Genomic DNA, 26,557 nt, shown 5'->3' with positions numbered 1-26,557 from the left:
CGGCCCTCTGTGTTGCCTGCATATCTCTGACTGGCAATTAATTAGGCTAATTATTGTACCAGGCTTAAGGGAGACAACACGGCTTGTCTACCAGTGTCCAGTCTTTGTTCCAGATAACATGCTCACTTATTTCACCGGTCGATGGCCATAACAGGAGATACACATTTCAGACCTTAAAAAAGCATCCAGAAAAATGAGAAAGAAATTTTAAAATGCCCAAATGTCCAAACACCTAGATGTCTGACTCAGACAGCTGAAAAATAATTCTTACAAGTTATTCCTGTTTTTTTTTAAAGTTTTTTACAATTGTGAAAATGAAAATACCATCAGTCTGCTAAGATTGCAATTATTTATTTTTTAAATGCACAGGCGATGTCACCTTTTATTATGTCACCAATTATTATGACTGTTCCTGGTGTTTTTATGGATTTAAATGAGTTTCTTCAAATGGCCACTTTAAATTCTGAATGAAACAAATAACTACAGAGGCAGCAAAACAAGACAGCAGCACCTTGTATAGCAAGTTTGTCAGTGTGGAAACGCATGTGAGCGATAAAGAACGCAAGAGGGGGAGAGAGAGAGGATACAGGTTAGGGGAGGGATAGATGGAGAAAGAGAGATGTCTTAAATTTATCCCTCCGCGCAAATCTGCCACAATCTAATCGGTACTTGTAATGGACTAACATGCTCGTTGACTGAAGCTTGCTCATGTATAGGTAAGTTATTGTTTGAAAAGCAGCTGAGAACTTTGTTTTTTTTTTCTTTCAAAGATAATTACACCATTGGATTATTTTCTTTCATTGTAGATATTATTTATTTTTTATTGTTTTCAACAACAACAACACAGGGTCTCGGCAGCAAGCAGGCAGAGATTAGTTTGCATTTGAAATTATTACAGTTAACTGAATATTTTAGCTGTCTGTACTGTTTAGTCATTTCACATGTTACACAGTGCTGCTGTATCATACTGTGCTGTTCCCCTTCTCCGTTGTGAGGCAAAGTTTTGCTCTTTTAAATTATTGTATATCAGCAAAGTTTTTAACTTAGATTAAAATAGTTTTCAACAATAGTGTAATATGTCCTAAGGTAACAAAGAAAATTGTACCAGATCTCAACATTCTGGTAGGATTTCATCTAAAGCATAATGACATCTTGGCTTGTCAATTGTGTAGTTTTAAAAAGTATAACTGCTAAAATGTGGCCATATATAAATGCAAGACAGATGTGTGATAAATTCATCTTATAGGTCTTTTTTTTAATTATGATTAAAGTAAGTAAGATTTTATTACATAGTAGAAAGAATGACCTAGTAAAATTCATGTAATGCCGGTTACTATCAAAGAATTTTCACACAATTTATTTAAATTTCTTTTAAATGTAAAGCAGATAGCCTAAAATGTTCTAGAGATACTGGCTGGCTCTGGCCATAATGTAGAGAACAAGTCCAACCCACTGTCACATTTATAGTTAATAATTTGTACATAATTCATACAAGTTTAAAAAGATTTCTATTTTGCACAAAATCCAAAAACAATGAAATATGAGTAAATATTATTAATTGTGGTTAAGGTTTTAACTGACTATAGTAGTGACTGAATTTATAGCAGTGATTAAGTTGTGGCATATTCCACCTGACCAAAATCAAAAATCCATGAAAACATGAGCTGACATGCTATCTGTAGGGTTGTTTTACAATACTATGGTTTTGCCAGTAAAAAAAAAAAAAAAGATTCATCCCATTAGCTGAAAAGGTTTCTACAGTTATGTTAAGTGACAGCTCACTTGAAGATAAAGTAACACTAAAAGATGCAAAGAATCTGGATAGGCACTTCTGACAATCCACCATCTGGTCCAATAAGCCTTTCACATGTTTTAACCTAAACATGTGACATGTCTAGTTAAAAATTACTAGAGGTTTTGCAGTCCTTTGCGTGTGGTAGGGTATGGTAGGGTCAGTTCCCTCAAGTCTAGTTTAACTCATAGGGAAAACTGACATGGCTTCTGGAGAAAATCTAAGGTGGTCATCAGCACATGCCACTAGACATGAGCTCTCTCATTGAAACTTTGAAAGTTCAATTACTGTATCCAGACAAAGAGCTAAAAGCATGGCAGTAACATTTAGCAATGTATGAAAATGTATGAAAAGCAGATAGGCAGCAAACCCCATGCAGCCCTTGTTTCATTGTATGATAGTTATGCTGTCTCCATCAGTAACAAGCTCATAACTCTAAAATGTCTTATCCATTAAGGAACAAATGTGAACAAATGTAGGTACGAAGAGGATTGATGTTGTAAATAATTTACCAGCAACGGAGTTTTGGAGTCTGCAGGTCAGTTGGCATCCTTTAAATCCTGCTGATCACCTTAACCAAGCAAATAAAGAAGCAAAATAAAATTGCACTTATTGTATTGTCCCCAAAAAGCTGTACAGCTCCATATATATGTGTGTGTACTTGGCTATTTTTTTTTTTAAGCGGGCTTTCATGTAATGATATTTATTACCAAAGTGATATTTGAACTTGCTGCTAACATGTAAGTGAACTGACAAACAATACAAATGGAAAGAAACTGCCTGATAGATGAATGGCTTCATTCAAGATTCAAGAGTTTATTGTCATGTGTAGAGTAAACAGTTTGTTACACCGTACAATGAGATTCTTACTCTGTGAATCCTCTCAGCAGCCTATGACATAAATTATAAGGACATAAGGAAAGAAAAACACAAGAAAAACACAAGGAGAACAGAGAGCGTAAATCAGAAATTTACAAAAATTGCTATTAGTGCAAAGTCACAAATTACAAGAATTACTAAAATTACTAAAGTTACTATTAGTGCAAAAATCCAAGAAACGAGGTTATATGTGTATATAAAGTGTGCAATGTAAATATGGAAGTCGTACACGTGCAAAGTCCTGCAGAGGTTGCATGAGGGAACACGGTGGGCGAAACTGCGCATGAGACTCTTAAAAAAAAAAAGTCACCGTAGAAATTTTATCCCTTCTGAACGTAACTTAAACTGAACAGATTTTCAGAATAAGACTCACCGAAAGTGTGAGGTTTCCACTGAAGTAACTGAGAGCAAAACTGTACTCTATTTTTGCTGACCCCCATAAAGGGTACCGTGAGGGAATTACTAGAGGAAAATGTACACGTAATCACAGATCTGGTCTTTCCTAAGAGTGACCTCTTAAGAAATAGGAAAAAAACTAACTGAAAAGGGTGGTGAGGCAACAGATGGAGAATAATTAGCCTAAAGATCTTCTCATGTGCGAGGCTAGAATACATGCTAATTTCTGTCCGCTTGTTTTTAGAACATTTAGCCGTGATTAGAATCATCTGAGACAGTAACGCCTGGACACGAGGGAGCAGGGGACACACACAGAGCCAGAAGCCTTACAGAGAAAACTGAAGGAGACCCACTGAGCAGCATTTACTTGGAGAGGTGGAAAAGCCAAAAATAATAATGACAAAAGAACCGCCTCGGTCACTTGGAATTTAAGCCAAAAGGCTAAGAGCTCACTGCAACTTGTCAAATGCAGTGCTGAAGTGATGTCTGATGCTTTTTGCAATACACACTTTTAATGGATTAGAGCTGTCCAGGTCTGTTCATCAGCCATCCTTCAAATTTCTTTCTTTACCAGACCAGTACTCTAACTAATTAATCCCAAAATCCAATCAACGTGTCCAGCTTCCAAGGAATAAGGGACGTCTCCCCTCTGTACACCACCGTGCCATCAACTGCAGGTCTGCTTCCGCCGTGCTCAGCTTTCAGGCGACTTTCTGCTGGCTCTAATAGCAATTAGGGACAAACAAGCTAAGCTCTTCCTCACAGGTGGAAGCTGGGTCAGCAGCAAGGTATTCTCAACAATCGGAACCTTTAAAATTTTCTCCAGAACCCAAAATAATCCAACAGTGAAAACTGATTTTAGGGACTTTCTTTTAATACTTTTACTTAATACTTTTTACTTCTTACTTTTACTTAAGAATCACATGTCTGCAGCCATGTCTCTTTCTCTTAATGCAATCAATGCACAAATTGTATTTTTGCTGAGATGTACGTCGCTTTGGAGCAAAGCGTCTGCTAAATGAATAAATGTAAATGTAAATTATACTGTTTGAATGATTTTCTGAGCTAAACATAAAGCTCGAGTCACAATTCGTGATGCACCTTGCATGAAACAATGAAGAGCCAACCAACACGGCTTCAGATAATTATGGGTCAATGTCTATATGGTGGGCTGTTGGGTGCTACTTCATTGTTGGGTGCAATATCATTAATAAACAGTAAAGTTTGATTGATAATTAGGACTTTGTACTGGTGTTGTAAATCTGCCCTCACTGTAACCACTGCACACTGTGGTCTTAGAGAGAGAAGTAGTTAAGAGTGTCCTACACCAAGGACACACACGTACTAAACTGATGACTAATCCAAGTGCCCCTTTCAAGTGAAAAACCTTTATTGACTTACAGATTGTTAAGAACACGTATGTTTGAGGCTGCCACCACATAATATGGTTTTAATCTGATTAAACCCAGGCCCAATGGGTTTGTTAGGTGTTTCACACATTCATTAAGTAGTAAGACTCAATTTTTCAGCTTGAACCACTTACGTCAAAACGTGACCTGTTTTACTCAATCATTAGGATTGACATGTCTAGTAATGTAACAACCGTTTAACTTTTTACTCTTCTCCTGAGTGGTGCAATATAATCATTTCCAAAATCCATCAAACCCTCTTTTACAAGGGTATCATGGCTTTGCTGATGACACTTCTTTCTTGGTTTCAAAAGGTTCCTCATCCTTGCTGGCTGACCGTGAGGGAAGAATCTGTGTTTGCTGCCAAAACAAGGAGGTCCACAGTGCCTACTGCCTACCAGGAGATACCAATTTCTGAGTTCAGCAAATTGGATATATGTGGAGCCAGGAAAAAACAGTCATCCGTTTGGAGACAGCAATAATGCCAGGGAGCTCTATTTAGATTTTGGAAGAAACAAGATTTATTCTGGCAGATTCATCACCCACAGCCATCTTACTGGGATACGTCTAGCTCTTGGAATTTTAAAAGATTTTTTTAATTTGACTGTTTGGCCTATAATTTTATTTAATTTATGGGTGCTGTTTTATAAAACAGAAGTCATTATTTTAGAAACTAAAAGGCATCCTACTTCTGTTTAAGCTCTTGATTTTGTAGGATTCATGCTGGTGAGACAAATTCACCCAGGGCTCTCATGCCCCAAACTCCTTTTTACTTTGTTTTCATCCACTCTCATTTTCTTGGGTGCCAGCAATGCTTTACCAGGGACAGAATATGACTATGGTGCACATCCAAAGTTTGTTTGCACACCAATCCCGGCTGATGCTGACCCTAGCTGCTTCCCTGTTGGTGGGAATCCTGGAGGGGCAGGACCTGGAGTGAATGCAAATGGCCACCATGGACCAAGTGGAGGAGGGGCTAGTGGAAATGGATGGTGGGGGATGACAGAGGAGGCCAAAACAACCATCTTGCACCTTCGTGAGAGCCTGGTTCGGCAGAAAGAGACCATTCTGGACCAGCGAGAGACCATCAGGGAGCTCACTGCCAAGCTGACCCTCTGCGAGGGCTTCGGGAGAGGAATGGGGGGCCATGATGACCACCATGACAACCATGGCCCTCACATACCCTTGCATAGTCAGTCACACCACCCCTACTCCGAGAGCGGGCATCATTCCCAGGGCCACCACAGCAATCATGTCTCAGAACATCATTATCTCATGGGTGGCCACCGCCCAGATACCCACCACAGGGGGAAGGCTGCTCTGGGAGGGGGAGATAAGCATGGGGCAGAAATGGCCTCTTCCCCAGAGCAGATGGGCAGGATGCTGCAGGCACTGAAGGAGCGGCTGGAGAACTTGCAGGTGAGAAACTTCAAGCCGGGTATGAGGAAGATGACAAGAATGGTAGAGAGTTGGAAGCATGACCAAGGTGGTAAAAACAAAAACAACAAGTGGGCTCTATAAAGTTAGTGTTCCATGAGATTAAGAACCCACATGATCGAAATCTGTCTAGCCTTCATCAAATAAAAGCTGTCACATTTCATAGCCGTCTCAAATGTGCCAAGAGCTCACATGCTGTAATCTGCTTTATTATTGGGACACAAACTGCAAAGTAATGCAACAAACTGTGTCATTCACACACCACGCAAGAACAACTTGCCTTATAACAAGAAATCAAAACAGTCGGAGACACAACGCAACTGCTCTGGTAACTGCAGAACATTGTATCATGTGGATGAGGCACGTACAGATTTATCTGTAATTGCTAATAAAATTACAGAGACACTGGAGCAAAAATGACATATTCTGTCTGTTGCATCAGTTTCTCAGTCTACAGGCCTATGATAGGGATGTCTTGGCAACCAGCAGATGTCTGTGTAGTGGGGAATGCTAATCAAGATCAGTGCTGATTAGCTTGATCTATGCTGACGAGTCTCTAATCGTGGAGCATACTGGGACAAGTAAGCCGGATTTACAGAAAGCTGAAGACACAGAGGAAGGAGATAGAAGTAGAGATGGACTCCCCATCAAGCCCTTCCCCCCTTTGTTGAATATCAACCACTACAGTTCGTATTTCATCTTGAGATGAAGAGGTCTTCTGTTTTGTTTCTAGGATATCTTGGTGTGCTTGCAAAAAATGTATTACTTGAGAACTGATCTTTGATCAGACTCTTGTGTTCTGCAATTATTCGTTTTCCACTGTTCTCTCAGCTCTAATAACATCTGTACAAAAAATATCTTTGTCTTATCTTTGAACCTATGGGTTAATATGTTTGATTTCAAGTGAAACAAACTATAAACACATCTTAAAATGATATGTAGAGTGCATACCATGAAGTACATACTGATGATATGAGCATTCCTCATGGAACAGCCCCTTCATCTTTGCTTTAGGCAAGTGGTTACTGCTGAGTGTGACTGACATTATTAGTTGTTGACACCTCAGGCGCTTTGGGAAAGAGACCAGAATAACAGGGAAGTGAAAGTGTAATTTCTCTCATTTACTGAAATGTCCCATCTTCTGTAGTTATGATTGCTTCCCATTGAACCTTCACAGCCATTCAGTGTCCTCAGTGTTGTAGCTCTCACGCCTGTCAAGGTCTGTCTTGACTGTGCGGTCAACACAACACTACATCACTGTGTTCCTGCTCCCCTTCTCTGTCAGCAGTCGAGGAACACATCCAGCTCCTATTCCAATTCCCTGAAAGACCTGCTTCAACGCAAGATTCATGCTCTGGAACAGCAGATGAACCTTCACTCAGCCTCTCATGGCAATGGAGACCACCACGGCGGGACTGATCACCACGACGATCACCACGGTGACAGTCACCATGACAACGGTCACCACGATGACGACCACCACGATGATCATCACGATGACGACCACCACGATGACCATCACGATGATGACCACCACGATGATCACCATGATGATGGTCACCATGACAATGAAGCAGATGGGCACAACCCAGGATATCCCCCACGAATGCCCTATCACTCACAGGGACATAGAGCTGCTCCCCACGGAATACACCCCAACAAGTTGGACACTGTACTGAGCCACCTACACCACAGGAACTCAGAAACAGGTAGTGGACCACCTGGGGACACACAGCGAAGCCTCAGCAAAAATGCAATGCATCATTTAAGTGCTCTTTCTGACTGCATTGGAAAGTCATTTATATCAAAATGGTCCCATCACTGAAAAAACTTAAAAACACCTTATCTACAACCATAATGACTGAACATATAACATGCAGAACATACTGCTAACAAGGATTCTTTTCCCCAAAGGTTCCAGAAAGAAACCAAAAAGTCCGGATGCCTTCCAGATAGGCTTCCCAATGCGCACCAACTACATGTATGGACGAATCAAGCGCACCCTCCTACATGAGATCTTTGCCTTGACGCTCTGCTTGTGGCTAAAAGGAGGTGCAGGACCTGGTCTGGGGACTCCGTTCTCCTACTCTGTCCCAGGACAGGCTAATGAATTGGTCCTGATAGAATGGGGCAACAATCCGATGGAGCTTCTCGTCAATGACAAGGTGGGAAACGAGTGTGTTTGAGCGTGCTTCCAAGACACACTTTACACACAGAGAATTGAAGAATGGTTTGCAAAGCCCACAGAAACCCCTAAAATATTTGAGTTGCTTTAAATATTTTTTGTAGAATAAATACATGTTAAATCCTGTTCCTAAAAATAATCACATCATTAGCATAATTAAATACTTTGAAATTTCTTATGAGTTCCCTTTGAGGAACCCATTGTACTAAGAATGAGAAATGAGAAGTCCATCATCTCAGCTCCCTAAAATATAACAAAGTCACATGTAAAGGTCTTGTTGAATACTTATTTTATTGCACAGTTTTGTATGTTGTATAATTTGTTAGCTGTGCATGGTGTATATAAAACATGCCTGGCAAGTCCCGTCCCATGAGCCTTCTTATGTCCAGGTGAAAAATAGAATTGTCATCCTCCAGCAGTATCAGGGTTTTGCCTGAAATGGTGAAATCCTTCATTTTCCCCACACTGACAGGCCGCCTAAACACTGACAGCCTTATTCAGTCAGGGACAAGAACATCTCTCACCCCTTCACAATGGGTGCTATAATGAATAGCGTCTGGCTCACCCCATCTTACACCCAGTGGATGCCTTGCCATCATCCCTCTTAACAACATAAAGACATAAGGATAAGGAAAGCTGCTTATGGGCCTGAGTCATGCGGAGAGCGCCTTAGGGAAGACAGCGGCGCTCTCCAAAACCCTTCCACTGCCAACACCATGGGAGCGCATTTGCTTCAATCACATGAAAAGAACCTTGACTGAAATTTGGTATTATTTGTCTAATTTATGTTTCTCGATGTTTATGAAAGGAAAACAAATGGCACCAAGACAGTACGGTTCAGGAAACAATCCTTTACATCTTGAGACTTAATCTACTGACATCCCATCTATCTTACAACCTGTCAGTCTCAGGATCGTTTTTGTGTCATTATACGTAGGATTCTAAGAAGCACTTGTTAAAAACGGTGGATGGACAAATTAACATCAGTCTTCTTGTTTCTTCCTCCCCCAGGCTGTGACACTTCCACTTTCCCTAAGTGATGGGAAGTGGCATCACTTGTGTGTGTCTTGGTCTACACGGGATGGCCTGTGGGAGGCCTACCAGGATGGAGTGAAGAGGGGCTCGGGCGAGAATCTCTCGGCATGGCACCCCATTAAGCCTGGTGGGGTTTTCATACTGGGACAGGAGCAGGTGACCGTGCCTTTCGTAATGTCCATCTTATTTAAGTTTGTCTACTAGCGAGCTCCATGTGCAGACGAAGCACGCAACGAGTGCTGTGTTCTTTACATGCATCTGATATGAAAATCTTCTCATGAGCTCACTTCTGCAGCTACCGGGTTTCCTAAGAAGGGCATTTAAGGCAATACAGCAACATGCCTCCCCTCCTCCAAACCCATATTTATACAACAGTCCTTAGCAAATACTCTCCTGCAGTAAGCAGGTCAGTCTACTATTTCCAGCCTCTTCCTTTTTTAAAGGCTTGGATAAAGTGACACGTCTTAACGTAACAGTTTGGGCAGATGCAACTCGAACGAGGGTTAATTAAGATCTAACATCAGCACCTGCTTTTTTTATTCTGTATAGAATAGTCAAAGCTAAGTCAAGAAGCTATTTGGTTTTAGTCTATCCCACTGCAGCTCATAAGGGCTACTTGTGAAAAGCGATTTCTTTGCCCTCTAACTCCAAAAATCAACTGTAAGCAATTTTTCTCTCTGACGATCAGCCAGAAAACATATAGTGCACTAAAGTGTACAAATGAAATAAATTATTAAATTATACTGCTACAATGGCTGCAGTTTTAACGCCTTGTTTTTCTCGCCTTGTGCAGGATACCCTGGGAGGCCGATTTGATGCCACACAGGCCTTCGTGGGGGAGATTTCTGACCTTCAGCTTTGGTCTCACATGCTTACATCTCATGAGATATACAACCTGGCCACGTGTGGAAGTCACATGACCGGAGACATCATCGCCTGGACTGAGTCTGCGGTCGAGTTGCATGGGGGTGTCACAAAGTACCCGTTTGATCCCTGCCATTAAAAAAAAATGCCTCCATGTACAGAATCACTATGGAAAAGACTTGTAAACACTGCGGGAACAATCCAAATTATATTTAGGGAACAAGGTCTGACAACCCAGTGATGATGAACAGGTTGAGAAAGGGAAATTATCATTTGCCCCAAGGGCTTTATCAAATCTAAACAGAACTGTTAACGCCTGGACTGTTGTACAGTACAGGAGAACCTCCTTTAGCTACCACTGGCTGTAAGATAATGATTCCGTCGGGCGTGCGACGGAAAACGGGCCCGGATTGTGGCAAACGATCACTTTCGCAACAGGAAGGTGAACTGCTATTGGGGAAGAAGGCGAATAAGCAAGCGAGAGAGTTGGAGCCGTTCTTGGCGAGATACAGGTCCAGTACTGTACTAGTGTTCTGTAGAACTCAAGGCTCTGTGAGTTTGTAGGCGATATTTTTCTTGTAAGGAAATATTTTGAAAGATACAGCTATACCAAAGGTAGCAGAGACAGCAAGTATGTAGGTAAAAGTTTACTTTGAAAATTGTTGAAAAGTTTTCCTTGAGAAAGGAAGATTTGTAGTTTTTTTTGTTTTGTTTTCATTTGTTTTTACAAAAAAAAGTGAGTGTGGAGTTGTAGCTGGCCTTTTGGACTCCATGCCCTTCCCCAGGGAAAGGGGGGTACGGTGTGGAGAATGTCGAGGCCTTTATATGAAACCTGTGATGGTGATAATGATGATGTCAGTGATCAGCAGTGGAGTTTTCAATACGTCTTACACCTTACCTGCACACCACCTTATTAGAATTAGTCTGTGATTTCAAAACTATTTAGGTGATTTAGGTATTTTTTAAAGATTTTAAATGTTGAGGAAAACATTAGCTTTTTTATATGAAGCGTTCTTTAACGGTATGAAATGTAGTCGTTCTGTGTGAACACCGCTGACATCACTGCTCGATGTGTATTTTAACCTCAAATCGACTCAAGTGTAGCGCAATAGACCGAAGTGGAGTGTGATCATGCTCAGCTGGTTGTGAGCAGGAGGACAGTCAGGACCCTCCTTCATTGGGTTCAGTGAGTACACTGGTAAATCTCTGTGCACAGTGCTATTAGGTAAAAACCTTGTTTCTTTCTGATTTTACTCCATTGCATGTTTTTATCCTGAGTGTATTAATTTTTCTTCATGTAAGTGATGTACAGTCCAAAAGAACTTTTTTGAAAATCACCCTGAGCCCTTTGTTCTAAACCAGTAGAATATCATTTTATGAAGTCATATGCCAATTAATTTTTATATATAGGAAAAAAACAAGTAGTACGTATTCATTCTTGTGTAATAATCTGTTGTTTGCTGGGTCTGTGTAAACAAATGGTGGTGTTTTTTTTGGGAGGGATAATATTAGTGAGTCAGAAACTGTCCACCATTCCCTGTGTACTGTGTTTGTGTAACTGGGTGTGATGTGATGTCAAATTCATTCCCTCTGACTTTGCTGCATTATATGCTTACATTATTAGATTTTTGTTCACCCTTTAAGAACTTCTCATTTTACAGTTATTTTTTCAAATAAAGCAATTAAAGAAACACGCACCATTATTAAAGAGGGCTGCTAGAAAAATCAGTGCTTTTTGTGTAATACCTGTAAATATTGATTTGAGGTTTTGTTACTTGGTTCTTGTACATCGGCCAACGCTACAAGAGAACTGACAGAAATGTGTGAAATTTGTAAATACAGATTCAACTCATACATGATGCCCATATCAGAAAGCTCCGTTTCTGTTGCCTTGCCACTAGCCACATACTTCCCATACTAATCCTCATGCTCTGCCAGGCCCCTTACATTCATTACATGCCACAAGCCACTTCGCACTATATAGACCAAGTAAAACATATGTGTTAAGGTGTTGGCATCTTAGTTATTCCTACTAAATAGACCAGGAGATGGGCGCTGGGTCTTTTGGCTTTAATTGAAAGTAAAAAAAAGGATGCTGATGTAAGCATCAGCATTTTTGAAATATCAGCAGAAAATGTGGCCCATAATTCATTTTATTTAAATATCAAGAGAAATATAAAAGCTCATTGAACAGAATATTAAAAAAAATCTGACTGACTTAACAGACATAGTGGATGATTTAGGTATCAACCCCTCTCAATCCTTCATATCAATACACTTAATACCGAACACTTTCAATACAGGAAACGGAAAGCAAGCAAAATTTTAAATGCCTGCAACAATTTTCCAGGTAATAACTAAGGTTTGGTAGTCATATTAAATTAAGTAATTTCCCTTTTGTTGTTAAAAACTAAATGCCTGAAGTATTTCTGAGCGGATACGAAGTAACAAAATGATACTATCACAGCCCAGTCATAAAACACTGCAGAACAACAAACAATAATGATTTATTGTTTTTATATATAATTATTTACAAGATAAATCATAAATAAGAAGGGTCTAGTAGCCCAGTAAGTTCTCACCTGCATTTTAAAGTCTGTAAAGAGGGAGTGGGAACCTAGCTCATATCTTTTCCAATAAAGAACCATTGTCCTTTCAGAGCAGATGTTTAAACTGAAGTATTTACCTTTCTCCACCATTCAAATAGTGTTATTTACTTTCTTCAGCACACCATGACAATTAATAATACATCTCCTGGGAATGAGAGAGCTTTACCAGTTTCAATGCTTCACTCACACAGCTGATACCCAATGAGAATTTTGAAATAACCTTTCCAAACCACACATGAACCAGGAATGAAGAATATTAGTTCATAACTCAATAAAGGCTGAAACTTTTTTCAAACAGATACTGCTGCTAATTCCTTTTTTCACCATGACTATTATCCCAAAAATGTAGTGAAAACTGAAGAATGTAACTTGTAAATATATGTACAAACTATGATCCTGGAAAAGCTCCCTAGTTTTCCCACAAGCAAAACATGAAGTGATAAGTAAGAAATCGGAAAGAGGAAAATGTGAAAAGTGTTTAGGTATTTAAGGAGTACCTGTGTGGCTTCTCAAAGCAGGTGAGACGACGACACTGATAACTAACGGGTGCAGCAACACAGAAGGGATGGCCAGTGCCTCCCAAATCCCAGAGATATAAAGGAGCAAATTAAGCTTATACATGGCTACAGTAAGAAGACAGACCCACCATTTCCACAAAACATTGTCGGAAGTCTCAAGACATCATTAAAGAAGCACAGGCAGTGTTGTAATTATTGTAGCAGTGTTGTGTGTTGTTATTGCTCAGATTTCAAAAAGAAAAATACAGTGAATGTTGCTCCAAAGCGACACCCAACGGTGGGTCTTGGAAATGCAACCTGTCACCAGCAAGAGAAACATTCCAGGGGCTGTAAAATGGACAGGACCTGATAAATTTGGAAGGTTTTAGAATGCTGCGGGGGGGAGTCAAGGAGAAAAACACTCCAAACATTTTTAAACCATGTTTTATTGTTTCTTATGCTTACTGATGCCAGTGCATTGTTGTTTCTTTTGCTACATTTAATTCAGATTAGTATCTGAAAATGGAAAGGAAAAAAAAAAAAAAAAAAAAGGAGGCAGACTCCAACTAACCAAATGATGGGTGAAAACTTATTGCCTCATTAAACACATACAGCTGTATACATATGTTGAGCTACTTTGTGCACCATGCATGCCCAGTTGTCAGCTGTCTGCGATTATCCCCGTGTTCCGTGCTGGTTTTTCAACCATAATGCCATAATGTACATCAAACCCATGCCTACAACTTTTTAAAAATGACAGCCCACATGCAGGGCATAAGATAGGATAATAAGAAGCAGATGGGATCCTTCAACAAGCAAGAAATTATCAATATCTGTTCAGAACTACAACCAGCTGGATGTCTCCCAAGAGTCTGCTGATGGCACAAGAGCAGAAAAATCTGCTCCCATATTCATATATTTCTGTTGGAAACAGCCAAGCAGCGATCAATCCACATCAGAGAACACAACAGACTACAAATGACTTCTTTACCTAGGAGATCAAATTGCAATGCGAGCGCTTGGAGACAGACGCAAGTGGCTCGCAATTTTGTTTGTCAAGGTCTTATATAAACCTGGGAAGAGAGGACTTGGCATAACAATGTGCGAAAGTTCTACTGGATACGCACAGCAAATGAGCTGTGAAACCCATGACCCTTATCATTACTACCACGACTAAACTGGATTGCTAAAAGGGAAGATTTGCAAGTTTTCCATGTTGTTATATATATCTTTTTTCACAGCCCCAGAAACTCCTTGAACAAAGATTTAATATTTTCACTGAAGAGGGCTAATAAATCTGTACTCCAGAAATATATTAATGCACATTACATTGCATTGCATTCACAGCTTTCATGTAAAAGAGAGAAGTGCAAAACTGAGTTCAGTTCATTCAAGCACATTATAGTGTACCAGGAAACATGAGGCAATTCCATATACTACTAGTAGAGACTGATTACATGTGGATGAATGGGAACTACCAAACGCAAAGTTATTTTGCATATATCTAATATCTCTAATATCAGTATCTAAACTGCCCTTATACTCTTTCCAGTGGAAGTCGCCTTGACTCTTAAACATGCAAACAAAGTTATATAAAAAATAAAAAATAATAAAAAAAAACAAAAAACAATAAGTTAAATCTTTTCATGAAGGATGTTATAAAACAACTAAATATATTTACAAAAACAAAAATTATACATAGTAAAATAAGCTGCCATTTACACTTCTTAAAACCCAGCAGAACATGTAACTTGGAATTAACTTCAGATGAGTCTATATGCAGGCAGATTTTTATAGTCGAATAGGAAACAGCTGAGATCATTGCCATTGTCAATTTCAGAATGATATCAGATTCAATTACCCCAATCTTCCTTGCCTTTCAGCAAAATATTATATATAAATATATATTTATTATATAGAAAAAATAGTGTAGATTGCAATGGGACAATTTTTTTCTTGTAAGACACTGAATGCTGGAATTAATATTGGTTCCCAGTTAAGAAGTTGCACAGCATACACAGCCAACAATTTATATGCCATACAGTATTTCATGGAAGGGGGGGAAAAAAAAAAAAAACACACACACACACACACACACACACACACACACACACACACACACACACACACGTCTGCCTGCTACCACAACCACATTGCATATAATAGTCTCAAAGTTACTGTTAAAAGTATGTTAAGAGATTCAGTCAAACAGCCCTCATTTCCAATGTATCCACTGAACCGTGCAGTGCAGACATTTGTTTTCTTAAACACTTCATTAACTAAACAAACAGTGATACTGCACATTTACAACTCCTTCCCAATTGGAAATTCAGTATATGTAAACATGAAGAAAGTATATTTTTATGTATTTTGTCAGTCTTGTGAATCATCAGAAACTCTACCACAGTGAAACCTCAACTTAAAACTATGGCAAACATTTCACAAAGCCAAACTGACTCTGGAAAAACTTCAGTGATTTTTCCACAAACAGTAAAAATCCAACAGCAATGACCTCAAGCTTTTCCTTTAGTAACTTGCCATGCTACTCATGTTTCTACTGTTTTAGCATCTCAAACATGAACATACTATTCTTAGGCTAAGTATGATCATAGAGCTGAACATGACCTGGTCTGATCTAGGAAGATGGAGAGTGTTTTTGCTACCCTCTCAAATGATTTTAGGTACTTCACATGAAGTCTGAATACAAACTTATTACTGACATAATGACAGAGAAGTACTGGGCGTAGTGTAGCAAGTGCTGGAGTCATGTTAGACTCCTAGCAGAGCAGTCAAATTTACCACGATGTCCAGTTGGTAACACTGGAGTGTACAGAGTAGTCCTGTAGTAGCAGTGCAGTGAACCAAGTGGTCCTGTAACAACAACTATGTGTACAGTCAACCTTTGGCAGCAGTGTAGTGTACTTTACAAGTAGTCATGCAAGAGCCAGAGTGGACCAAATATTTCTGCAGTAGACAAGTGTAGATACTAGTTGACATAAGAGCTCTGTAGTCATGACTGTAGTCTTTAGACAGCACTTTAGTGTTTGAGTTACCCCACAGTAGAATTCTTTACAACTGCAGGACTTCAATAGACTGAAAAATCTATTAAAAAGGGTAGCAAAACCTCTTCAAATTGAAGAAAAAAGCCTTTGTGGTGTTGGGAGAAAAGGGGATGGATGAGCTGTGCTTAAAGAAATTGGAAGATGAATAATAAGAAGTCTTTTGTTCCATACTGGAATGAGAATGCAGGGGAGGGGCATACAGAATAATTTAAGGTTGCTCTTCTTTCTTCTTTAGAGAGATGCGTTTCTTTCTGGCAGCAAGCATTTCATAGAAAGGGTCCACACTCACAGCAGAGCTGTAGGGAGAAGGTGGAAGCGTAGAAAAGGGCAGTGTGAAAAGCCAGGGGAAATGGGGGAGCACAAGGAATGAGTCTAAATAATACAGACACAAGCATTCATTTTGGCTGATATTTGTGCTCCCCTGTCCTCCTCACCATGTCCCCTTCAACTCCATTCCACGTATTTATATTAGCCCATTTCACATTTTGAAGTGGGCTGAAAATTCTGGTGTATTTCTGTATATTGCACTGTGTAAGTTGCCCTGTGTGTGAGGATCTGTCGAAGGATACAGCAGTCTCCCTAAAGAACCCACTCACTTGATGGCGTGTATCCACTCGTCCTTCTCCTCGGGCGTAGGGGCAGAGATGCGATACACCATGTGGTTCCCTTCTACCACGCGGCCATCTGCTTCTGTCTTACAGGCCTTGATCAGCTGCCCACGGTTGTTTGGGATGTACAGCTCAAAACAATTCTAAGGAAGTGGAGGGACAGGTCAGCTCAACACATGGAGAGTTGAGCAGACACAAAAGCATAACCCACTAGAAGTCCACAAGTACTGGAATTTTATATGTATAACTGCATCATGTCGTCGTTTTCTTTTTTTATCACTTCTCCTGCACCTGTGCACAGGCAGGATGGGCTTCAATGAATTCTCCAGCAGCATCTGAACAACAGATCTACACAACACTCCAGAGCGATTAGGAATTAAAAGCACTTGATAGGAAGCAGAAAGAACTCACAGGCTTTCGAGGATCTTCAACTTCACGAATGCTCAGGTTCTCTAGAGGAATGATTCCTCTGGGTTCCTTGTCCTGGAACACAGAGCGGTTACATTCATGACAACAGCCATTACCATGTTTACACCATCATCATCAGACCAACCACCCAAACCTCTAGTTTTACTGTACCTCATTTGTCCAGTTGTCCTTTCATTGTACCCAGCTGTACAATGTTAAGCTACTTTACAATTACTTATTTGTACAGCTGGGTAACTTTACTGGAGCAATTTAGAGTAAGTACCTTGCTCAAGGGTACTAACAGCTGAAGGTAGGAACCAAACCTACAACCTCTTGGTCCAAAGGCAGTAGCTCTAATCGCTACACTACCAGCTGTCCCTGGTAGGAAACACTGGTCAAGTAATACAGGATATGGGATCTGTCACAAGGTATTAAGCTGCAACATCTGTATAAAAAAAAGGAGCATTTATATTTTATATTATACATGTATAAGTGCACGTGCGCGCGCGCACACACACACACACACACACACACACACTTTACATTTACATATAAATTCACATTTTGAAAGGACCATGAAATTTGTTCAAGCTAAATGAGAGGCAAACTCACTGTAGTGTATTCAAAGTAGTACAGGCAGTTATCTGTCAGGATGAACCACCGCCTCTTCCACGTTTTTACCCGTCCTCCTAAAACAAACAAGATTCAGCCACAAAGTCATAACGACAGAACTGGCGCCATCTGGTGCTAAAAGCATTACAGACTGTATGTACTGAGTCACATTTATACACAAGATTATATTCCTTAGGTGTCTTGCAGATTCAAGAAATGAATAACACTTCTAAACAAATGATTTCATTAAAATGAGGAATATTTTCTAAGTGATGCATGTCAGATTGTCGACAGTTTAAATGGATCAGATAAATAACTGCTTTACAACCTTGATACATACCTCCTTACAAATAAGCAGCAGCAGCAGAGGGCAGAAATCGCAGTGAAGCAGAGCAGGGACCAGAATTTTGGAGGAAGGGAGAATAGTCAGGAAGAGAGAGGGAGAGGGAGAAGATGGTAAAGATATTAGTTACAGATCACAGAACCCGCCATGCAAGAGGAGGTTAACAGTGCAGACAGCCATGGTACAACAGAGGAAATTCCACGCTTGTTTCTAATTAAAGTGAAGTTGACCTTTGCTGGTGTTTGTGCATCTGAATGGCACAGTGAGCACTACAGAAAAATATCTGGAATGGTCATTTTGGGTTTACAAAAACATTTGTGCAAGTTGTTCTCGATCATTGCACTGCAAAGTTAATAAGACTTCATTTTTTAAGTGCACTCTGAACTCTTAAAGTTCAGAGACCTAATGGTCTTCTTTCTGAAGCCAAAAATGAAAAATAAAAAGCACAGGGCTGTAAGTAGCGTAAGAATGAGAGCATTTAAATACATTTCACCATTGTACAATGGCAGTCCTTATACCATCTTTGGAGAAAGGCAAACCACACAGAACAGCACACATGAAGAACACACGAAGAACAGCAAAATGTAGTGTACCCAAGTGAAATTCCATCACATTCACCATTTCCCATAACACTATGTAAATCATTCAATGAAATTAACCCTCTGTACAGCAATAAACAGTGAATAAAAACTACCTGTTAGGTACAACTAACTGCTTTCTCTAAATGTCCAGTGGTTAAGAATAATTTAGATATACAATTTTAAAATCATCATTCTACTTATACATCACTTTTGAGGAAAGTATATGCTTAACAATGAACAGCTGACACCTTTATCCACTTACATATAAAGGGCAATTTAGAGTCCCCAATTTACCTGGAACTGGTTTTTGGACCGTGGGATGAAACCGGAGCACCCGGTTAAAATCCATGCAAACAGGGAGAACATGAAATCTCCACAAAGACTGAATGGGGATTGAAGCTACATCCCATCAGATAGTGCTGGGAGACACTAGCACTACCCACTGTGCCATATGATAAAAAGCATCATTTGTCTTTAGGCCATCAAATCCAGTTTGAAAGCAACCATCTTTAAATCCTTATATCCTTAAAATTCATAAATCAGGACCAAATCAAAATGTTAACTAAGTACTGGTGAACTTCTAAAACAATAAGCTAATGTCATAAGAGAAAACTCAATTATACAGCTTATGATTGACATGAATCAAGTTCCAGGTTAAAATCGAACAGCGAAAAGTACACAAACATTCAACATCCATTATGAAACAACATTACAGGTGTTGAGCTTATTATATTCAAAGAGCAATACAGGCCTCCAGCTCAATGTGTAAGAACCATCCACCTCACCCAGCTTAAGGAGCCAGCCCTCTCGGTCTGGATTGAAGAAAGTATGTGTGAGATCATTGCCATCATCTTCTGGGATTTTGAAGGGTTCATTCTTGATGCTGTCATAAAGATTCTTTGAAAAGGAAAGAGGTATTAGGGCTGCAGTAGGAGAAAATGTTGGCCAAGTAGCATTTCCAACAACCAGCAGACACAAAAATTCTCAAGAGACCATTGGAAAGACCCTAAAATCACTCATCTATACACCAGACTCACTCTTAGCAGCTCCTCTGGGAGGTCCCCTCCATCATTGATTCCTCTGTTCATGGAGATGAACCGGTCCACACCAGGCTTGTCCCTAACATTTGGGTTGTGAAGACTGGTGTTCAACATGATGATAGCAAATGAGAGCACATAGCACGTGTCTGAGGAATAGGAAGAGGTGGAAAGAGCAAGACATTACGGTTAAAGGAGTGTGATAAGAAACAGGGTGGGGTCAAAGAGCAGCAGGACAAAAGTCACTGAAACAGGCAGTGTTGTTACAATAACAAAAAATTTAAAAAATGTCAATTCAGGTACAATAAGAAAGAGGTATCAAAATAATTTTAGGATGTCCTTTGAACAGAAAAGTTAACCAAACAGTTCATACCCTCAACAGGAACTTATATCATCTTGTTTATAAGTGTACTGTTAGTAGTCTGGTGCATAGTAGATATGCCAAAGAACACAAAGGGACCTAGTTACATAGTAGGAAAACCCTAAGCATCATGGCACCTGTGCTTTGAAAGACTCCAGGGTTACAGTGACAGTATCTTTGAGCAAAAGCCTCCATCATCCTGTCAATCTTCTGGGCTTCACCTGGGAGGCGAAAACTCCATAGGAACTGCCTGAAGACAGGGATGGAAAACAAGCACACGCTCACAGAGAGAAGGTGCTCAAAATACGTTCTAACACTCTAATAAACATTCTTAACCCAAAATTTTTCTGCAAACATATTCCATACCAGATGACAGGAACCAATCCCCATTATAAACAGCAAGAGAAGGAACACTCACCTCAGCGCCTGCACCAAGTTGAGATCAGTGAATTCATGAAGGTCAACAAATGCCTGGAGAACTTTAATGTTGAACTCATCCCTAAAGCAGGGTAAGAGAGGAAGCGGGGCTGACGGGGGACACTTCAGCAACCACATCCAGCCAAGGAAAAAGGCACACCTGATGTAGGACCTACCTCTCACCCAGATAGTCCCCAATTGCTGTTTTGTTCAGCCCTTCTCCTTTGTACAGGAACTGGGCAATGTCTTCAGCTGTGTTCCTGAGTAGCTCATTCTCCACCAAGAATGCAATGCCCTGCAAATAGCACATGGTAGCCAGCACATCAGACATGAGATACACAGGGACTGGGATCACAGAGCTCAAACAGTACCTACTGTCTTCATGTAGATACAAAATACAAAGAGAATGAATTTCTGAGATGAAATGGCTGATTTAGAGGCTGAAAGTAATATTTTGATGGTTTAATAGTGTAACGGATAAAGGTGCTACATAATATTTAATAAGCAGCAGGCATCTGTAGGCTCTCTTGTTAACTACGGCTGGTTGCAGGTGATAAGCTTACCTTCTTGGGGTCCATGTTAAACTTCTTCCTTCCCATGGCAACATGCCTACTTTTCTGTAGAGTTTTACTACAATAAAAAAAAAAAAAAAAAAATATTACACATATAGAGAAATAATTTAATTCTTATAATTCTTGTTTTGAAACAAATGTTGCAATATTTTTTAAGAAAGTATTAATGAAATAATCAACAAAGGACAAGCATTATTGTTAAATCTGCCTGAATTAAATACATCTAAAAATGTATTTTAAGCATAGTGTGCCTATTTACTCTAAGAAGCCTATTGAACTGGTAATGTAAAACTGTCACAGAGCAAGTGAGGAAGGAATTAAGGAAGCAATTAAGACATCTTTCTTTTCATTGCACTGAATAATATAGATAATTTGATCATTAGTGATAACTTTATCATTAATAGTTCTCATATTTATTTTTCACTTTTAAATTTGTGTGCTGGACCTAGATGCACTGTGTGAGGGTGGTACCCTGATGCATGGCTGACCTGCCCTCTGTGCTGGTCTCAAGGCCTTCCACTTCAATTATAGCCTCCCTCAGCTCTTCCCTGAGCCTCTGAATCTCCAGAAGCAGGGCTCCCTTCCTCCTCCTGATGTCCTCCAGCTCAGAACGTTCTTCCGGGCTTAAGTCCACCGGGACTGTAATAAGAAGAGAAAAGGACACCCCCAAGTGATCACATACACATACATACATACATATTTAGTTGCATCTGGACAGAAAGAAGTGCACAGATACTCGCAGGAATAGTAAAGTGGGAATGGGAGGGAGGCATAAAAATATAGCCACAGATGTAGAAAAAGGCAAAATAAGAAAGCACAGAGAGCAATCAAGAAAAGAATTCACAGGCTGCATACACATTTTTCTTTCTTGTGTCAAAATGAACAAAACTGTTTCAAACAGATCTGGAATTTATGACTTATAATTAGGCCTCAGACTGTCACGGACACTAAAATTGTTGTTAAAAGTCCACTGTAATAATAACTTTAAAGATGGAAGGGGCAGCTGGTTGTGATGTGATTAAGGACATGAACCTGTACCCTGAAACTCCCCCTCTCCTCCACTGCTGCAGTGACCTTGAACAAGGTAATACCCCGAATTGCTCCAGTAAAAATATCCACCTGTATACATCTGTCAAACACTGTAAGACACTTAGTTTAAAGCCTCAGATAAGAAATGAATAGTAATAAAGTTTATTACATGAGTCAGTAAGCAATGCCTTTTCCAACTGTGTCTTTAGGACAACATTTACATTGCCATATAACACCTGAGCTTGCACACAAGGCTGTAGCAGCTCTGAGGCATGTTAAAACAACTTAAGCAATGTGGGTGAGGATCGTGGCTCTAGGCAGCGAAGCCACACCCAGAACCACCCTAATAAGTCAGATCCTTCAAGACACAAGCCTGTAGTCGCTCCTTTTCTCTCTCTCTCCATTCCTTTCTGCCAAGTAATCTGCTGACCTGAAACTAATGCGGCAATTTTTCCTGCGTGGTGAGACGGAACAACGCTTTGAGAGGGAAATATTCAAGTTTCGTGTCAGCTGCTTCTCATAGCAGACATATTTGTGTCCATATACCTTGTAAATTAACGCAGAATTATTTTCAACACCATCGACAGGCATCAGAAATTAATGAAAAGAACCGGACACGTGTGGGACGTGATGACACATTACAGTTTGCCTCATGGGCTTATGACAAGTCTTAAATAATTTACAATTTAAAAAAAAAAAAAAAAAAAATGAAACTAAGATAAAAGTACCTTGCATTATGAAAGAAGCAGCCAGTAGAGGAGGAAGGGGGGAAAAAAAAAAAAAAAAAAAAAAAAGATAACAGAGGACTGATGTAGGGTGTCCCAGAGAGCTTAGCTCAGGACTGGCAGGCCGCACCAGCAGCAGAAAATTTGGCAAAGCCACACATTGACTTGTTTCGCCACTAAAGTGATTCACGACGCAGGATACGATACATGACAGTACACACACTGCGTCCACTGCCATTCACAGCACAGGAACGCAACACACACCCTCGCTCGTACACTACGGGCAACTGACGATGGCGTCCAATTCACCTGAGCTGCACGTCAGTTTAGACTGGGGGAGGAGAGCCACCACGGGAAGACGCAAACTGCACACACAAGGGAACGAACGCGCGTGACGTCCTCGCGCAGCAGCCAGGCGCCGCGAGACAACAGCGCCGCTCGCCGCCGCAGCAGGTGATCGAGCGCCAACTCTCAGGTGACATTTCACTTGCCACGCGGCCCGCGGGAGCGCAGGAATGAGAAGAATCAATGGCACGGCATCATGGGGCGCGCTCGTAGCGTAGAGGAAAAGCAGCCAACAACAGATATGTCTGCTTCTCCTCGAGCCGCTATCACACAGCGATGGCTGCACGGACCGGGAATGTCTCCAACTTCTTCAAAAAGCCGACGGGTTTTTAAACACTTCATTGTTTCAATGGCGAATCCCGCAGTCATGTCGATACGATAGGCAGTACGGCGACGAGCTCTCCAACCAACCCCGCCCCCCTAACACACAGTGAACGAAAAGGGATACAACCAAATACTCTACATTCATAACACGAACGAAGGCAGTTAAAAATAAACTAGTTAACAGGAAAGCTGAAAAGATTTTGACCGTTGACGTTTTTCTTGCTGGTCAGAGTAAGTTGAGCTGCGGAATTCTTCAGCCCAGCGTACACTGTGACTGTATGATCATACAGTTTTTAAAAAAAACTACTTCACAATAATAATTGGAAAGACATCACATCATGTCAATATATAATAAATATGCCATTATTAAACGGGTTTTTAACATGACAACTACGCAGTGGCCCGAATTAACAATACCAGGCTCAGGCTGGGATATTCATGCGGCACCCCGCTGTGTAAACTAGCTATTCTTCACTCAGCTAACAATTAAAACTGACTTACTGTAGTCCAGGTCATCCATTTTCGGCGCTTTGCTTTTAGGCATATATGTATCAAGCTCGAATGTCATTCAGTAGCCGTGGAAATAATGGATATACAAAATATCCCCTTTCAAAGTGAAATAAAAGACATGATAATAAAATAAATATCCAGTCTACGTCCAAAGACAGCGAAGAGACAAAGGAAGAAGCGGTACCGGAAGTTACGACACTTCTTCCATCAGGAAAGTGCTCACTGTTCGCCATCTTTGTAAGGGTTTACAGAGTCACATTCCCGTACTTTTGATGGTTTCTGCGCACGGTGTTTTCCAATGGAACGCCATTTCGGAAGTTACCCTTTCAGTTGAGCCAAGATGGCTGCCAAAGCGTAGTTATGTGTTCTGGGTACAGCTTTTTAGCTATTAATAAAGCTTGTTCTGTGAATTTGGAACGTTTCGAAGCTATCTTTGACGCATATTATTTTGAAATTAAGAACTGGTTAACTTGATACGTCAGACTGGCGCAAGAGCTTGAACAGGAAGCACGAATATATAAGAACCGAAATCAGTTTAAAACTTTGTGTCTTTTTATCTGCATTAAAAGTGAAAACCTTTGTAAAAAATATGAGATCTAATGCCCAATGATTATAACATATTTTCATATGGTCAATGGACTTCCCTCATAGTGTTCAGAAGTCACTGCATCAACTCTTGTTGGATAGCATGTGCAAACTAGTTAGAGGTTAAAATTATTTTTGAACGCAGTCACAATCCCTGCGGTCCGTTGTCATTTTTGGGAGGTTAAAAATAAACTCTCCATGTATCATAAAGTTCCAAACATGACATAGAAAAAAATTACATTTGTTTTATATGGAAAATTCTAAAATATGACACATTTAAATGCCATCCAACCCCCTTGTTTCCATGGTCCTTCTAAACAATTTAAAATTAAACCTTCTAGAAGGTAGTTTTAATCCAGGTGCTTATGCACTGTGACCAAATGCAAACACAGTGGTCTGATCTCATTACTACGTAGTAATATGAAAAAAAGTGAACAAAATCATTTTGAAAGAAAATTTCATTTCTTTTTTGTTTTTCAGGCAATTTACAGTAAAACACACTACATGCTTTCTGTAAATTCTCACATCTGGTGCCTTTTGAAACACAGTAAACAACTATTGTAAAAAAGCAAAAAAAGATTTAGAATCTATCCCATCTGTCTCTTGAATTTGGTTTTCATTTACATTATAGTTCAGGTTTTCCCTGGCCAGGCATCTGCACTCACATCATCGCAGGCCTTTTGGATTTTTTTAATTAGACTGACTTAATTTTAGGGTTGTATACCTTCCATGCAGAGAAAAAGAAAATCCTCAAGTGGGTTGAGAAATAAAGAATATGGCAGAAGGAATATGACTGGATTTGAGGGCAGTTGGTGATCAAATCAATCCCTTTAGCCTGCAACTTCCACCACATCTTATGATGTTCCTACCCTGTAATCATCTTGTAGGGAGACTGAATTTTGCCTCATTTACATACTGAAGATGAACTCATCTGGGGCATCATTTGCTGAGATTCTCTGAGTAAAAACAATCACACAGGAACAGCGATGAGGATATTGTGCATTTCTTACAGTACTTTAACACTACTCCATAACCCTTTGTGTAAGCCAAATGCACACTGCTGTCATACTGTGGGGAGATTTACAGCTTACCTGCACATGTACAGTAAGCAGCACATCTCGTTGACATGTTCCGTTTCTCTCAAATGAAAGAAAACGTATTTGTTTCATAGACATCCTGTGCCTGCTCAGAAAGTGATCAGTGATGGACATGGAAATTCAGTCCCCTGAAACATTCCATTGTCCTCTAGTATATGATGTTTGGTTGTTTTTGAGTCTTAGAGCATTCTTTTCCAACACCGTGTTTCAACCACTATTTCAGCCTCATTTTCTGGAGGTCAGTTTCACCTAAAAACCGCTGGATTTGTCTGAACTTTGCATACAATCAGGGCAAAGTCATGCTCAGGCATGCAATCCTCTTGCTGCTTTGAGAGCCAAATAATATGCAAGTTACCTGCAAGTTCACTCCTGAAGATCCTGATGATTCCCACTACGGTAAATCAGCTCCGATTGGGATGCAGTCTCCACCTGACTTCCCACATATGCATTCCATGATTGATTCTAATTTAGAATGGTTCTTGTTTCATTTGAAAAATCTTTTCTTTCTCTGTTTCTTCCCCAACCTCATATTCAATATGCTCTTTGTTGCAGCATTGTTTTCTGCCCTAGACAATTTTGTGACATTCTGCAGTGAAGAACTGAGTTGTAAATATTTGATTGATTGATAAGCTGACCGGTACACTGTGTGTTACTAGGTGACTTCTGTATTAGAATAAATAGCACAGTTGTTTTTACAGTGGTTATTGTGTTTACATATTGAGAATTGTGCAGTGTTCTGCAACATAAGTGAACATGAATTGCCAACAGAGTTGTGGCTAGTGGAAAGTGTGCTCAGTTTTTCTGAACTGGTTTATTGTTCTGTGACAATTCTTTTTTT

The 26,557-nt window shown here is 40.0% G+C and overlaps 2 protein-coding genes across 2 annotated transcripts; one reads left to right on the top strand and one right to left on the bottom strand.

Moving 5' to 3' along the window:
• The first annotated feature begins 4,966 nt into the window (after positions 1–4,966).
• Positions 4,967–10,278, top strand: LOC108924976 (neuronal pentraxin-1). Its single transcript, XM_018736670.1, has 5 exons — positions 4,967–5,895; positions 7,199–7,622; positions 7,828–8,078; positions 9,110–9,289; positions 9,927–10,278. The coding sequence occupies exons 1-5, from the start codon at positions 5,197–5,199 to the stop codon at positions 10,134–10,136; spliced, it is 1,764 nt and encodes a 587-aa protein (XP_018592186.1). The 5' UTR covers positions 4,967–5,196; the 3' UTR covers positions 10,137–10,278.
• A 4,927-nt stretch (positions 10,279–15,205) lies between these two features.
• On the bottom strand, positions 15,206–24,240 carry cyth2 (cytohesin 2). Its single transcript, XM_018738208.2, has 12 exons — positions 24,029–24,240; positions 21,593–21,743; positions 21,096–21,162; positions 20,709–20,827; positions 20,534–20,614; positions 20,253–20,365; positions 19,755–19,903; positions 19,503–19,614; positions 17,794–17,870; positions 17,185–17,256; positions 16,762–16,916; positions 15,206–16,461 (listed from the first exon to the last, which is right to left on the bottom strand). Exons 1-12 carry the CDS (start codon positions 24,093–24,095, stop codon positions 16,374–16,376), a joined length of 1,251 nt encoding a protein of 416 aa, XP_018593724.1. The 5' UTR covers positions 24,096–24,240; the 3' UTR covers positions 15,206–16,373.
• Between the last annotated feature and the right edge of the window lie 2,317 nt (positions 24,241–26,557).

Source organism: Scleropages formosus, chromosome 18, assembly GCF_900964775.1.
Source record: "Scleropages formosus chromosome 18, fSclFor1.1, whole genome shotgun sequence".
NCBI classification, from domain to species: Eukaryota; Metazoa; Chordata; class Actinopteri; order Osteoglossiformes; family Osteoglossidae; genus Scleropages; species Scleropages formosus.
Note: the sequence above shows the minus strand (reverse complement) of the source record. Positions and strands in the feature narration are given on the sequence as shown.

What these genes read in the sequence shown, in the direction of transcription:
- cyth2 (XM_018738208.2), bottom strand. Translation starts at nt 24,095, where the DNA reads ATGACATTCGAGCTTGATACATATATGCCTAAAAGCAAAGCGCCGAAA. An exon ending in GGGGACTATCTGGGTGAGAG is followed by an intron (nt 20,615 to 20,708) that starts GTAGGTCCTACA and finishes ACCCTGCTTTAG; the next exon opens with GGATGAGTTCAACATTAAAG. An exon ending in AACTTGGTGCAGGCGCTGAG is followed by an intron (nt 20,366 to 20,533) that starts GTGAGTGTTCCT and finishes CCCTGTCTTCAG; the next exon opens with GCAGTTCCTATGGAGTTTTC.
- LOC108924976 (XM_018736670.1), top strand. Translation starts at nt 5,197, where the DNA reads ATGCTGGTGAGACAAATTCACCCAGGGCTCTCATGCCCCAAACTCCTT. An exon ending in AGCTTCTCGTCAATGACAAG is followed by an intron (nt 8,079 to 9,109) that starts GTGGGAAACGAG and finishes TTCCTCCCCCAG; the next exon opens with GCTGTGACACTTCCACTTTC. An exon ending in TCATACTGGGACAGGAGCAG is followed by an intron (nt 9,290 to 9,926) that starts GTGACCGTGCCT and finishes CGCCTTGTGCAG; the next exon opens with GATACCCTGGGAGGCCGATT.